General features: G+C 42.3%; 1 protein-coding gene across 2 annotated transcripts in view; it reads right to left on the bottom strand.

The window, feature by feature from the left end:
- Positions 1–5,338: 5,338 nt before the first annotated feature.
- LOC129841045 (rho GTPase-activating protein 10-like) overlaps positions 5,339–15,425 on the bottom strand; it is a 59,361-nt gene continuing 49,274 nt past the window's right edge. The window contains exons 21-23 of one of the 2 annotated variants that reach the window (XM_055909157.1): positions 9,600–9,683; positions 8,484–8,584; positions 5,339–6,722 (exon numbers count right to left, since the gene is read on the bottom strand). In XM_055909157.1, the coding sequence (XP_055765132.1) occupies positions 6,634–6,722; positions 8,484–8,584; positions 9,600–9,683 (274 nt within the window). In that variant the 3' untranslated portion in view covers positions 5,339–6,633. The remainder of the gene's footprint in view (positions 6,723–8,483; positions 8,585–9,599; positions 9,684–15,425) is intronic. The other variant, XM_055909159.1, reaches the window with a different exon arrangement.

Here is a 15,425-nt window from a genome sequence, read left to right on the forward strand (position 1 = left end):
GATGCCAAACTGCAGTCAGCTCAAGACCCTGCTGGTCTCAGACGATCCCGCAGGTGAAGAAGCCGGATGTGGAGGTCCTGGGCTGGCGTGGTTACACGTGGTCGTGAGGTGGCTTATGGTAGAGAAATTAACATTAAATTCTCTGGCAACAGCTCTGGTAGACATTCCTACAGTGAGCATGCCAATGGCATGATCCCTGAACTTCTGTGGCATTGTGTTGTGACAAAACTGCACATTTTAGAATGGCCTTTTATTGTCCCCAGCACAAGGTGAAATGATAATGCTGTTTAATCAGCTTCTTGATATGCCACACCTGTCAGGTGGATGGATTATCTTGGCAAAGGGAAAATTCTCACTAACAGAAATAAGCTTTTTGTGCATATGTCCATTTTCTGGGGATCTTATTTCAGCTCATGAAACATGGGAACACCACTTTACGTGTTGAGTTTATAGTTACCCAAATAGATACCCAGACTAACTACTTAGCAGTCTTATGGTTTGGGGTAGAAGCTGTTTAGAGTCCTGTTGGTTCCAGACTTGGTGCATTGGTACTGCTTGCCGTGCGGTAGCAAAGAGAACAGTCTATGACTTAGGGGGTTGAGTCTGACAATTTTTAGGGCCCTCCTCTGACACCGCCTGGTAGAGGCCCTGGATGGCAGGGAGCTTGGCCTTAGTGGTGTACTGGGCCGTACGCACTACTCTCTGTAGTGCCTTGCAGGCCGGATGCCAAGCAGTTGCCCTACCAATCAGTAAGGCACCCTCCATTTCCTGTATTCCACGTTCAGTACCTTTGCCTTGCTGACATTGAGGGAGAGGTCGTCTTTAGCCAATAGGGAGGAGGTCGTCTCATTGTCGTCAGTGATCGGGCCTAACACCGTCATGTTGTCAGCAAACTTGGTGTTGGAGTCATGCGTGGCCACGCAGTTGTGGGTGAACAGGAGGGGAACTAAGCACGAACCCCTGTAAGGTATTACAGACTGGGTCAGGGAAAAGTTGAACATTTCAGTGTAGACACTTGCCAGCTGGTTACCCAGATATTTCTTTCTGAAAAGGAAAGTGTTGAGACTTCTGTAACATTGTTATGTCATAAGCTGAACGCTGTCACTAGGCTAAGTGGTCTGACTGGGGCCATGATGAAATTGAAGACAAGGTCTACTTTCAGGTGCTTAAAAACACTGCGCCGCAGGAGGTGGAGGACAGCTGACGCATGTCCAAAGACTGCTGTCCGAGGAATTGAAAAATATCCAGCTAGATTTTTACTGTATCAAAGTACACAACTATAAGTGACGACATGGATGATTGGGGCTATACTGTAAATGAATCTCACGAATAGACGGATGGGCAGAGACAGACCGACAGGCAGACAGCGAACTTGCTCTAAGTGAGCAGCAATACAGGCTCATTTACATCCCAGCTCCTTCAAGTCCTAATATAAGTAATATTGGGGAAGATCCTCAACAGGAGTGACTACAGTAGTATCAATGATTTTCTTAACAAATTACATCAAAATCTGCAGGGAGAGCGAAAGAAGTGGAGCAAACAGACACTGAGTGAGACAGAGAGAGCGAGAACGGGGCAGACAGAGGCTGACCCACACCGCTCGCGTTGCAAAATAAATGTACACATGCATGTCATTCAATCATTGCACCCACACTGCTCACGAGCATCTGAGTAGCCAGGCGCTAAAATAGATTCTATGGTTCTATTTGTGACGCTTGATGCGCTGCAAGTCCTTCCTCTCCCATCATTGGTTTTTAGGAGCATATACCCACATGCCAACTCCTCATTGGTTCAGGTAAAATAAACAAATGTTTATATCCCAGGACAAATTAACTAGCAACAGCAAGCTAGCTAAATTGCCATAAATGTTTGCTTATCGACCGGTCCCGATATTAATATAGTTGGTTCAGAGTTTGTTTTGATATTTCAATCTGCATGTCCTGATCACATCTGGTGTGGGGGGACAAAATTCAACAATGCGAGCGAGCGGTCTGGTCAGCATGTGAGGCAGTAAGCTGGACAGACGCAAAAAAGAGAGACGAGACGAAAAGAGAAAGAGAGCAAGGTAAAGAGAGACATAGTAAAGACAGAGCCCGAGATCGTAAAGACAGAGCGAGAGGGATACAGAGAGTGGCTGTATCGAGGCAGTCTGATAGTGAGAATAATTTGACCAGATCATTAGCTCAGCCTTGTTTGATTATGTAACCACTGCTGTCACAGCCTCCTCTTTTGCCATCGTCATTGAGGGCACGTTGAGCCATGACTCCTCCGCCATTACTCCCCCCCCACCCACACTACCCTCCCCCTGGACAAAGACCACCCTGTATTTTTAGCCTAAACATTCGCCCCAGCCAGTCGGCATGCCCTGCTCTCCAGTACAGAATACATAAGAGTGGATGTCTTAAGTTGCTTTCAAGACAACTGGGAACTCTGGGGGGGGGATTAAAAAAAATAACACTAGGTAAAATCATGACGTCAGTGATCTTCAGGTCGGAAAGTCAGAGCTCTAGAAAGAGGCCCATGTTTTCGACTTGGCTGACCATTCAAAACAATGTTTCCTAGTCGGAGCTAGTCCCCCCATCTTGTTCCAAGCCGTCTTGAATGCACTGAAGTCAGCTTTCTGAGTTTCCTGTTGTTTTGAACTCGGCAAGACTTGGAGGCAAACGACGCGTGATAATTATTATCTAAAACTGCATCACACCCCAGTGGCCTGCTGGAAGCAGTTTGTACATTAATTAATCCAGATGAAATCCCAAGGATTTTCACATGTGAGTGGAGGATTGAGGTGGAGGGAGAGGTGGTTTGATAGACATCATGTGGCCTGTAGATATAGCCTATGATCCTTATAGGAAAAAAAAAATACAAAAATACTGTAGTCGTACAGCTGCAATAGACTGCGACTAGAGCTTTCAGTCGGTCTATCCTAATGTATAATGCAGACTTAAGTAGGCCTCCATTATAAAGTGGAAGACCAACTCTAAAGACAGCAGGGCTGTAGCAGACTGAATCAGTGATGAAAAATCTCTGCAGTGTCTGTAGAGAAATGGTCTTCTGAATATCCTATGATGCCTACGACTCAATAAGTGAAAGGAAACATTCAGTAAGACTTCAAATAATTTCAAAAACACAGATACTGTTCATTTGTACCACTAGAACAAGCAGGTAGAGGTTGATTCAGTAAACTGCAGTAGACAAAGACGTCCATTCCTTCATTAGTTTTAGGCCCCCAAAATTATAACCTTTGATATATTCTATTCCATTGTTCTTCCACAGAAAGTACTGACAGTCGTTTCAATGAAATTTGTTGGATTCAGTAGAGTTGCCATTTCACTTTTTTATATCAAATATTCTTTTGGGACGACCATTTCAGTCTGCGGTGTCCGTTTACTCTCCAGTTATCAGAAGAATACATAATGAGGTAAAGAATAAAAAGGTCTTTATTTATTTAACATTGATCAAGAGGACATCCAATGTTACAAAATTGAAATGGATGCCAAGACCTTTAGAAATGTCATGAATCACTGTCTTAAATTACTTCAATTGCAATGCAAAATGAGAGAACAAAAGCTCTTAGAAAAATGAAACCGGCTTTGTTGAACGGCAATAGAATAAAAGGATTGTGATGTGTATAGTACACTTACAATTGTAAAAACCACTCCAAATGAAACCACTAAAAAAAGAACTTTAGAATATACTTGGCATTTTGTGTGGCCTTTTAAAATAACTATATACACAGCCATAGACAATAAGATTAGGAAAATACTGCATTTGTGGTCGTGGTAATAATAATAATAAAATATTGTCTCGTCAGTCAATTTGGTACAGAATAATACAAATGTGATAGTTATCTAATTTTCGTAAACTCTGTTCAGAAGGATTTTGAACAACGTCGAATATGGATCTATAAAACCGGTTTTCAATAAAACCCCACTTTGTTTTGCACATTCCCATACATCATTGCTGCATTGAGTTGAACATTCAGTCACACCTAAAGAATTTTAGATGCTCATTCCATGTCCTTTCAGCAAGCCATTTCTGTATTTTGAAACATAAGATTAGCATTAGCATTCCTGCAATTTTGTTGACATTTCATTTGATCTGAGAAATTAGGCTAATTGATCGCACCCAAATTGGCCCTTCTAATTTACAAGATTCACATGGTACTATATTGATTGACTAAACATCCGATTTGGACTAAAGGTTTTCCTATCATTGAGCAAGATATGAGGAATCCAATAAAATGATCCAAAGCCACCCATGGACCCCCCACACCAATAGTAATTATACAGTAGCATTTCTGTCTATCAAGTAGTATGGAGCATTGCTTCTTCATTCTATGTAATGTATTCCCTCTGAATCAGAGTTCCCCCCCCGTTCCGAGAAATTGGCCATTTGAAATCACTTGTATTATTTACCAAATATTAGTCTGAAAGTACCAGGTTTTGTCAACTTGATGTTGCTGTTCCTACTACTGACACACCCCTTTGTAAATGTTGCTGGTCTCATGTTTATTAAACGAATCACAACATTTTCTTTGCAACTTTGGGTAGAAAATCAATAGCTTTTGCTCATGATGAAAACAAAGTGTGGTCATCCTCACAAGTCAAGACAGTCCATAAAAGCAATTCCGTTTCTTTGTCTTAGCAGCCTAATGATTAAACCCAACAAATGACAGCTCTGAGTGGGCAACACCTATGGTGCAATTCTCATGAAAACTTTTCCTACAAGCCCAAAACTTTGAAGAAATGGGTTAGTGACTAAAATGTGACAAAAACCCAAACAAAATTATAAACTATTACATGGCAGTGGTTTCTTAATACAATTGTTTGAAAACATATATGTTGTGTGATTAGCAACTTGTACCATTTAACCCAACACCTTTGCAAAATACTTTAAGTATTTTCCCATTGAAGAGCATAACATTGAAACCATTAGAACTGCTGTAGCCTAATGGTATGTTTATTCACCAGGAATGGTCAAACTAATCCAGACCTTTTTTAAAGGGAATAAACCACACAGAGGGGCTGTTTCCTGGACACAGATTAAGCCTAAGAGAACAACCTGAATTGCTTTCATGGAGGACTGGTTTGAATGAGGATGGCCACAATTTAGTTTCATCTTGAGCAAAAGCTATTGGTTTTTCTACCCAAAGTTGCAAAAGTAAATTGGGTCACAAAATTGCCATACATGTTAATTAATAAACACAAGAGACCAGCAACATGGATAAAAGGGTGTGGCAGTAGCAGGAAGAGCGGCATATAGTAGGCAAAACCTGGTACTCAAACTAATTTATGGTAATGCCAGCGACTTCAAATGTTTAATATCTCTGAATGGGGGGGGGGGGGGGGGGGGCACCAGATTCACAGGAAACACATTACATAGGATGAAGTTGCAATACTCCAAGGCCGCAGCTCCATACTACTTGCTAGACAGAACTGATACTGGTTGTTGGGGTGCAATTGGGGAGGAGTGTGAGCGGTATGTGGGTGGCTATTGGATTCCTCATGTCTTACTCATTGGTAGGAAGAATTATGGTCAAATGATGTTACTATATTTAAGGAAGATGATTTAAATCCTATTATTTTTAAATGGCCAATTTGGGTGCAATCAATTATCTTAAATCAAATTATATATTTCAACAAAATATTTCAGGAACGCTAATGTGTTTGTAACTACAGAAACGATTTCAGCACAATCTGAGATGGTGGGTGTCGAACTCCTCCTTGTGCTTTTTGAAGTGGAAACGACCCGATAACTAGTCTAAGTTCGGACATCATTGAATGTCTAGGTCAACAAGTATGCAGAGGAAGTGTCTGTACCCTAGACATACAAGAACCGTTCTAGTAATTATATTTCTATGGTTTGATCGAAGGAGAACCATTCTAATACGACTGCCTCTATGGCATGTAATTGTACAATCAGTCACAACAGTGGATACCATACTTTTAAAAAAAGATAAAAGCTAATTGTGGTAAAAAAAATTAAATCCTAGCAATGTGCCAATTAAATAAATCATAATATACCAAAGCACCTCTTGAAGAGTATTCCAGACATTCTTCACGGAACACAACTCTTTAGCATTTTCCAAACATACCCGTTCAGTAAATACATGTCAACTATGTCTTGGTGTTGTAAGGCACCTTAAGATGTTACTTTCTTTCCTATATCCAAGATAATGATTGTACATCATTGCTGGGGGGTATTTATTATTATTCTGCATTAAAGTTGATGAACGCATAGTAGTCGCCGGGCAGGGAACGTGAGAGTTGAAGGCATAAGGAAAAAGTATGAATTTGAGAATGGGAGTGTGTCAACATCGACTTCATGGATACCATGTATAAGGTGACAGTTGGGCGAGATACAGCGATAGATGGTGGCAGGCCAGGCGACCCTTGGGTTTGGCATACAGCATCTAGACGTAGATTGTCAGGGATGACGAGACCCCTCTTCCACAAGCCTGATCCAAGATCTGTTTGTGCGGTCTTCCCAACAATGTTTTGCTGTATAGCAAACTTCCACGGTTTGGTATGTTTGGTAATGACTATGACCATATAAAAGTATACCGCACAAACAGCTCTGGGACAAGGCTAGTCTTCCACTGAGAGTGTACAGGCTAAGGTCTAAGGTTCTGGACTACAGCATCTCCACATAGTTTTCAGGGATGAGGCCTTTCTTCCCCTCCAGCTCTCCTTCCAGCCAGCCAGGTTCCCTGGAAGGTGCCACTGCAGATGGGAACAGAAGGTACCAGGGGACAGGGTGAGATAGGAGTAAACACACTGCATTTCATCAGTGTTAGAAAACAGATGGCTGTGTCAGTGAGAGAAAGTTTTGCTCAGAGCTTTATAGTTGACATTTTATAGTTGGCATAGATAGAGTATATAAACACAACCATCATCTCTGCAAACAATGAAATTGTGGTGGAAATAAATATACTTTGTGCTCTGGAAATACAGAAAGTGATGGCAATGTCCCTGTACCTGAACGGACAAAATGAGGATGACATGGCAATGTACCCAATTTGCTGGGAGAATGACTCAAGAGGGTATCATTGTAGGCTTTATAAAACATATTTGGCACAGAGAAGCTTTTCAGAGAACAGGGACATGTTAATTAGGCACTAAATGGATTAAAAACAGACATACAGGGATGGACTTCTCCAATCAGAATTCTTCATTTTAGTTCTGTATTGCAAAATGTTTGAAAACGTTTAGGTTGGTCTTCCCATAGTGCCGGACCATCTTCAGACTGAATACGAGATGATAGTCGGCGGTAAATTGGCAGCAAAATACAGCACCAATGGATTCCTACCCAAACTCTGTATATTTGACTAAAGTGAAATGGGCTGAGATGTTGATTGATAACTTTAGTATTTTCTAACCCATCTCTCTAAAATGTTTATACTACGTGATATTTGGCTCCCTTGCTTGTGGTGTATATTATTTCATGTGATACGATTTCTTATGAGATGGAAAAAACAAGATGATATTAAATCAAGCTGTGCCATGATTAAAACTATTATTGATAAGATAGGTTTCGACCATGTTTGGTTAGGTATTCGCAAGTCAATATAGGTCTCTAGTCAAGAGATTGGCCATATTTTCCCTCATACTGTAACACTTCTTTTGACAAGGGTTCTTTCATTTGTCGACCCATGTACTGCCAACTGACTGTGTGCCTTTGAGATTGTTGTATTCTCAATACGAGACAGTGAATCATATTTTTCAAAAACATTTGGCACGAGGGCGTACATTTTATATTTTCCGTCTGAATTACAAACACCTCAGATAAACTCAATTGGAAAACAACCCCATACCAGATAGTATTTTATTAGTAGTGTCTCCCTTGCCTGACCACTCACCCTGAATTGAATTTCTCTGCTCTATTAATTTGCTATATACATTCAGTCTGAATCTGACATCCTAGAAGTCATTGAGGGGAGTTGTACAAAACAAACTAAATCAGCGATTCAATCTCTAACAAATCAAAATTGATAAAGTCATCTGGCTCTGGCTCAACCCATTGGTTACTGGGACCAATCAGAACGGTCAGAATGTGTTCGCATTCTAGAAATCATAGGGCAAATCCAGACTCATCGTGGAGAAGAAACATCAGTTTGGCAAGAGGCATATGGATGGGTAGCTAGGCAAGTGTCTTGCATCTTCAGGAACCCCAGCCCATATGCATACTTGAGTAAGCCCTCAATGATAATTGGCTGGTAATACCCAGCCACGGACACATTGTATCTTATCAAGGACATAATTACATATCCTCTTGTTGTAAAGACTTGGGTCAAGTCCATTTCCCTTGACTGACTAGAGTTCTGTCAAGTCCCCTTTCAGATGGACTGGAGAGTCAATCTCTACCCCTCCTCTCTCCCTCACTCAGTCTGATTCAAGATCAGATTGGGCTGTCCTGTTACCGGTTCCCTCACAGTTCTTTGAGATTTCGGAGTGAGCGACCGTTGTCGGAGCGATAACACTTACCAGCGCTGAATATTGCTCCGACCTGGAAGGACAACTCAGATTCGTGCTCGGCCTCGCACGGGTACACCGCTATGGCTCTCTTGCCGCCTCCACCGGTGACACTGAAAAATGAAGACAATCAGTGAGCTGGCGGGGCTTTGGGAGAGAGGGAGATCAGAGGATTACTTCACGGTCCAATCTGGGCTAGGTGATCAGTACTGAAACAGCAGGGAGAAAATGAGCAAAAGGACTACGGGTATCTCAGGTGCTGGCGCGAACCAAGAGGACTGTTGTCTGGCCACTATCTGAACCTGGCGAGCGAGTCCACACACCACCGTCCCCCTCTGAGACGCAGGGTCCGTGTGGATGCATCTCAGACTGCAGACATGCGTCAGGCCACAGCGATAGACAACCACTATGGTTCTACTGAGATAAAGAGCGGGGCAATTCTAAAGCAGGTTTCTACACAAACAGAACAGCCGAATGGAATTCCTGAGTTCCTCTCCTGGCACGGTTTTATGAAAAATTCTACCCGTAGTGGTTAGACAGACACTGAGGCTACATTCTTAAAGTGAATGCGAGGTAAAAGGGTTGTCTACGAAACTATATGCATGCATAGCCCTGCAAAGGTTAGAGAAGATGCTTTTCTGGCATTGACAAAACAACGTGTTTATTCTGCAAGGTTTTTGTTGTTGTTTTGCCCCCTTTGCAAATAGTAATGCCTGCTGCCAGTTGAGAACTATGTAGAAAACTCAGCCTTCAATACCTCATACCCTGATAAATATTTCTTATACCTACACTCTGCTACAACAACAATGTTGGAGAGTGCTGGAGACCAAAACATAACATCTATTCAAACTGAAAATCTTTTGCGGATGCCGAGTTGTCACCGCAACAATCTTCACCTGCACTTTGGGATTTGTTCTTTTGAATAGAGGGTATTCTTACAGGACTGCATCTGGAGGAGCAGGCCTTTTGTATATATTAAATAACATAATGGATTGCCCATGTACAATTTCCTCAGCATAATTTGAAAGCTTGAATTAATCTTTTTGTCTGGTAGGTAGCCCAGCTATGGATACCAATTATGGGCTACATGTCTACAGAGTCCATTCAAATACCTGTGCGCGCGCTTACCCGTCCACTGTCTTGTCCCAATCAGAACTGGCTTTGGTCAGGGCTCCAGAGTTGAGCCATGAGGCTGCTACAGAGATGCTGGCCCTGCAGTCAAACAGAGGGTCAAACAAACATCTACAACCAGATACCTACAGTAGCATCCCAATGACACCAGACGGTGGACTGCCAACACAATGTCAGTGACCACTGTATCCACCCAGTAGTGGGTCTTAGTCTTTTCCCTGGCCTGTGTGAAGCCTATGCACTCAGATTGTTGCGTCATGTTTAACTGAATGGTTAAAGTCCTCCCATCTATTTTACTGCAGTGAGAAGGTCTAGGTGACCGCCATCGTTAAGTTGAAAAGTTAATTCCCTTCTCAAACGCATATTTCAAGTTGAAGTTAAACATGCTTAATTCCCTGTAGTCACCAACATATTTTTATTTTTTTTAAAGTACACAGTCATCTCAAAATGACTGCTATAATTTACACTGAAATCATTAGCAATTGTCAGGAGTGAGGTAGAGTGTGAGGTTTTGATGGCTAGTGCCCTTGAGCTGTGGGGGTAAAGCCAGAGGGGATTTCAGCAGGGGACAGTGTGTGGCAGAGTAGAGGCTGGGAAGAGCACCACACTTAACAGCTAGCTACTTTCGCACGCAGCCAATTAATATTCCACACAGCCTTGGCAAGGCTTACAGAAACTCAGGTTTTGTTCTAATTACCTTTGTTTGTACCGTTTTTGTAAAAACAATTCTGTAGTGAAGGGCATATTTATAAAATTCTACACAAGTTTATTCATGTGAGATAATTTTAAAAAGGACAAAATCAGTGCTGTTTCAAAAAGGAAAGAGCAAAACAAAAGCAGAGACATTTTGGCCCTTTGTGAAGAACAGCAGGAAACAGAATCAAGGGTCATCACAAAAACAATTGACAATTCATCAGATCTAAAGAAAACATCTCATATTGGGGCTGAATTAACACTGGCTGCTTCTTTGATAATGCCCTTGACCCCCCCCCTGTCTGACTACCACACCATCTCAGGACAATTCAACAGCCTTTAACATGCTGATTGCAGAATGCTGGGAAGAGCAGATTTAGACAGGAAAACATACACACAGAGAGAGGAACACAGAGATGAGCGGCACAACCTATGAATAAAACATTGAGAGCAGGTGCATAATTATTCAAATCTGGGATAGTTCACAGCTGTCCTCACTTTATGATGAACTGTTTGAATATTTTTGAAAATCATTGTCCACATTTTAACCACTTATTTTACGTATGATTAGTCCAATGGTATAAAAGAACAAAGTACATGCGATTGACCCATTCTTTGGAGCAATAAATTATCTTTTTCCACTAGGAACAACTTCCACTGTTCTCAGGACAGACACTAAAAAAAAGAGGAAAAAAACCCCCCACTATCACCAACTTAGAGAATGTTCTAGAGAGCCATTACTAGAGGTCCTTTAGCCTGAACAGTGTAACTGGAGGGGAAAACAATTCCCTTAACAGTAAAGCCTCCACTTCCCCACTAATTCAACTGACCTCTAAACTACCTGGGAGGTCACAGCCCATTACAACATCTGTTCACTAAATGGATATAAGGAGGAGAGACACACTATAGACATGACCATTCACCCTAAAACAGTTATACCAATCCTATTAACCATTACTAGTAAAGATGTCGTATTGTGCCATACGCTCTTTACTGCTTAAGTAGGGGGACGGAGGGGGCAGAGAGTGCGTCTCTGCACTCTTTTATGCTCTCTGCGTCTACTTTAACCTCCAGAGACGAGCAGGGCCAGCCAGGGCACAGTGGGGCTGAGGGGGACAGCCAGCGTCAAGCCTCCCTCCTTCCCTGCCTGCCCGGGGCCCATGCTAATACAGCGTAATGAGTAAATTGCTTCTAGCAGCTGCTCCCATAGAGACACTAAAATACAATTACAGGGAGCAGCTTGGGAGGGCCTGGGGGGCAGGGGTTACAGGTGGGATGGGAATGAGGATACATTGTCCCTACCGCTCTCTGGCCATGACTTCTGCTATCAGAATACGAAGACCGCATTGAATAGACGGGTCTCGATGCACAAAAGTCTAATTGTGGTGTGATTGTGTTCAGATCTGTCTGACCACTTCAGGAGGTGGTCAGGGCTGCATTGTGTGTGGATTTCTCCTCAGTCTGGACGCAATCACGTCATCAGCACTCCTCCCACAAGTCTCCAGAAAACGTGTGTTTTGGGACAGAGTCAACATTTCATTATAAAGTCGGCGGAAATACCCTCCTAGCGTGTGAGGAACGTGTTTGCTGGACTCAAATGCTAGCCAGCTAGCTTACATTTCGAAAGAAAAAAAAAATTGTTTGGCTAGGGTTAGTCTAACCCGTTCGCAATCCATTTAGCTTTGCTTGCTACAGAGGTTAGCTGGCTAGTATTCCAAGGTTTGTAGAATGCATACAGGCATTTTAATATAGCGGGAAAAGGGAATCTGGACACGGTAGACACATTTAAAATGTAGGTGTAGATGCATGACGTGTTCGGAATTCCACGATCAGAACACGAAAACTGCATTAACTCAAGTGTAGACATGGCCTCTCTCCTCCATCTATCCGTCCCCCCTCCAACCTCTCCCTCCATCAGGTTCAGTCTGTGCAGTGGATGCCGGATGGTGTGGGTGATTTATAGCTCTGCAGACAGTGTGTGTGTGGGGAGAGGGGCCACTGGTGTCTCAGCTGCTCCACATCAGCATGGGGGGGGGGGGGGGGGGGGGGGAGCGCTGCAGTGCAGCAAATCCACTCATTAACCTTAGTCTCTGTCCACACAGCACACTGTCTGCCTGGCGCTCTGCCTGGGCCAACAGCAGAACAGGAGCACTGTCACTTTACCCACCTGAGGGTAAGTGCTGAGATGCACTCTTCACTGCTAAGGTAGGGGGATGGAGGGGGAAAGGGGGCAGAGTGGATGTGTGTAGGTGGGTGTGTCCACACATAGTATATGGGTACTAAAACAGGCAAACTCACACAAATGCATGTTAGTGTGTACACGAGGGTACACTCACTCTTCTCACCAGACACGCAAAAACTAAACAGATTCAAATCACACTCAAATCGAAATAATCAGTCAAAAGTTGACTTTACTACTCAAGGGAAGGCTATTAATGAAATGGCAATTATGAAGATCTGGAAAAGACCTGTCAAGTAAATAGATACTGAAATGATTACAGGATAAATGGTTGGGAAAGTATTTAACGAATTCAACATGGTTGCCCTAGAAACCTGTCAAATGAACGGAGTGGAAAATGGATTTATCCAAAAACAAATTACAACTAAGCCAGACACAGAAAAATAAATGTTTTGGTGTCTTGTTAACCAAAATATCAGAGCCTAAAATTACACATCGGTTGTTTGTAATCATTTACAAAATGAGTTTCCTATTGAAATATGATTACATATACTGAACTTCCAGTACATTAGGAATACCTGCTCTTTCCATGACAGCTTCCAACTGGATTCACCTGGTCAGTCTATGATTCCATATTGATGTCACTTGTTAAATCTACAATAAAATAAAATCAGTGTAGATGAAGGAGAGGAGACGGGTTAAAGAAAGATTTTTAAGCCTTGAGACAACTGAGACATGGAATGTGTATGCCATTCAGAGGGTGAATGGGCAAGATAAGATTTAACCCCTTAATGGATCGGACCACTTTATTACATTTTCGCCTAAAAATGACATCCCCAAATCTAACTGCCTGTAGCTAAGGACCTGAAGCAAGGATATGAATATTCTTGATACCATTTGAAAGGAAACACTTAAGGTTGTGGAAATGTATGTAGGAGAAGAACCCATTCGATCTGGTAAAAGATAATACAAATAAAAAACATGAGTCTTTTGTACCATCATCTTTGAAATGCAAGAGAAAGGCCATAATGTATTATTCCAGCCAATACAAATTGGTTTGGTTTTGGCCACAAGATGGCAGCTTTGTATGTGCAAAGTTGTAGACTGATCCAATGAACCATTGTATTTATCTTAAAAATGTTGTACCAAGACTGCCCAAATGTGCCTAATTGGTTTATTAATAACTTTAAGTTCATAATTGTGCACCATCCTCAACAATAGCATGGTATTATTTCACTAATAGCTACTGTAAATTGAACAGTGCAGCTTTCTGCCCATATCAGATATGTCTACGTCCTGGGAATAAATGTTGTTACTTACAACCTCAGGCTAATGCAATTAGCATATGTTAACTCACCCATCCCGAGGGGGACCCGAACAGGGTATGGTAGTAGGTGCCTGGCGCACCAGTTTGAGTGTGTCAAGAACTGCAATGCTACTGGGTTTTTCATGCTCAACAGTTTCCTGTGTGTATCAATAATAACCCACCACCCAAAGGACATCCAGCCAACTTGATACAACTGTGGAAAGAATTGGAGTAAACATGGGCCAGCATCCCTGTGGAATGCTGTAGACACCTTGTAGAGTTCATGTCCCAACTCAATATTAGGAATGTGTTCCTAATGTTTTGTACGGTGTATGTCTGAAGTTAGATTTTCAGTGGAAACATACTTAAACTAAACCTATAGTATAATAGAATAACTAGGTTGTGTCCATTTTGTGAAACTGAAATGCATCCAACTGCCCATCTAAACCTCTCACAAATAAACACGCACGTTGAGAAGCACAGGGTAAGCCAGCGCAGTGCCTTTGGATTGAGAGCAGCTTTGGCGTTAAGAGCCTTTGCCCAAGGGCACAGCAGCCGGACAGGAGATGATACCTGGGATCAGACACTAGCAGCCCTCCGGTCACCAGTTCAGTTCCCACTAGTTTAATAATCATGTGGATATGGGGGCAGTCACTGTACAAAAGAGGTGCACTGCTGGTTCGCATTACCATATGGCAGGAAAGGAATTCAACCCCACAGCCTCCAGGCCTGGTAGGGTCTGCCAATGGGGGACTATCTACTGCTCCTCTTTCTGAGCTAAGAGAGACTTTCACATCACTGATTACTGGAGGAGTGGTGGGCAGGGTCTCATATGTATAAACTGTACTCTAAAGTGACTAAGATACCTTAGAATAGTATAATTGTGTGTAAATATTGCATCACCCATCTCATATATATATACACACACACACACTGTGTTCCATTAAACTTTTAGTACAATGCTGCCGCTCTGACATATGTATATATTCTTAATCCATTCCTTACTTAGATATATGTGTATTTTGGGTACATGTTGTGAAACTGAGATTACTGCACTGTCGGCGCTAGAAACACAAGCATTTCACTACACCCACAATAACATCTGCTAAACACGCGCATGTGACAAATACATTTGATTTGAGCTGGTAAGCACCAACAAACAACTCTGCCTTCAATCTGGGTGGGCAGGAAACCCTGTTCCATGATCCACAGCTGTCTGCCAAGACAGAGGGATGGGGGAGATGACGAGGAGAAGAGGCAGAATTAGTCTCACTCTCCAGGTCTGGAAATGACTGCCACGGGGATATCCAGATAGTGAATTGGGGGTGGGGGGGGGTGAGATACTGATGTTGGCAGAGATTATAAATCTATCTACAGAAAATAGTGTCTGATGTAGAGAGTTGTAGTTGAACTTGTGTATAATATCATTTTTTCCAGGTTAAAGCTTAACAGATGTACAATTCCAGATATTGAGCAGTAATTTCAGCAGTGATTTCACGTTCCAGTGTTGAGGCTGGTAGAGTTATTCTAGCCTGGTCCCAGATCTGTTTGTGCTGTTTTGGCAACTCCTATGGTCAATGTCACTGTCAAGCTAAACAGGAATTGCCAAGGCAGCATAAATTGATCTGAAAACAGGCTACCTACT

This window comes from Salvelinus fontinalis, chromosome 42 (assembly GCF_029448725.1).
Source record: "Salvelinus fontinalis isolate EN_2023a chromosome 42, ASM2944872v1, whole genome shotgun sequence".
NCBI classification, from domain to species: domain Eukaryota; kingdom Metazoa; phylum Chordata; class Actinopteri; order Salmoniformes; family Salmonidae; genus Salvelinus; species Salvelinus fontinalis.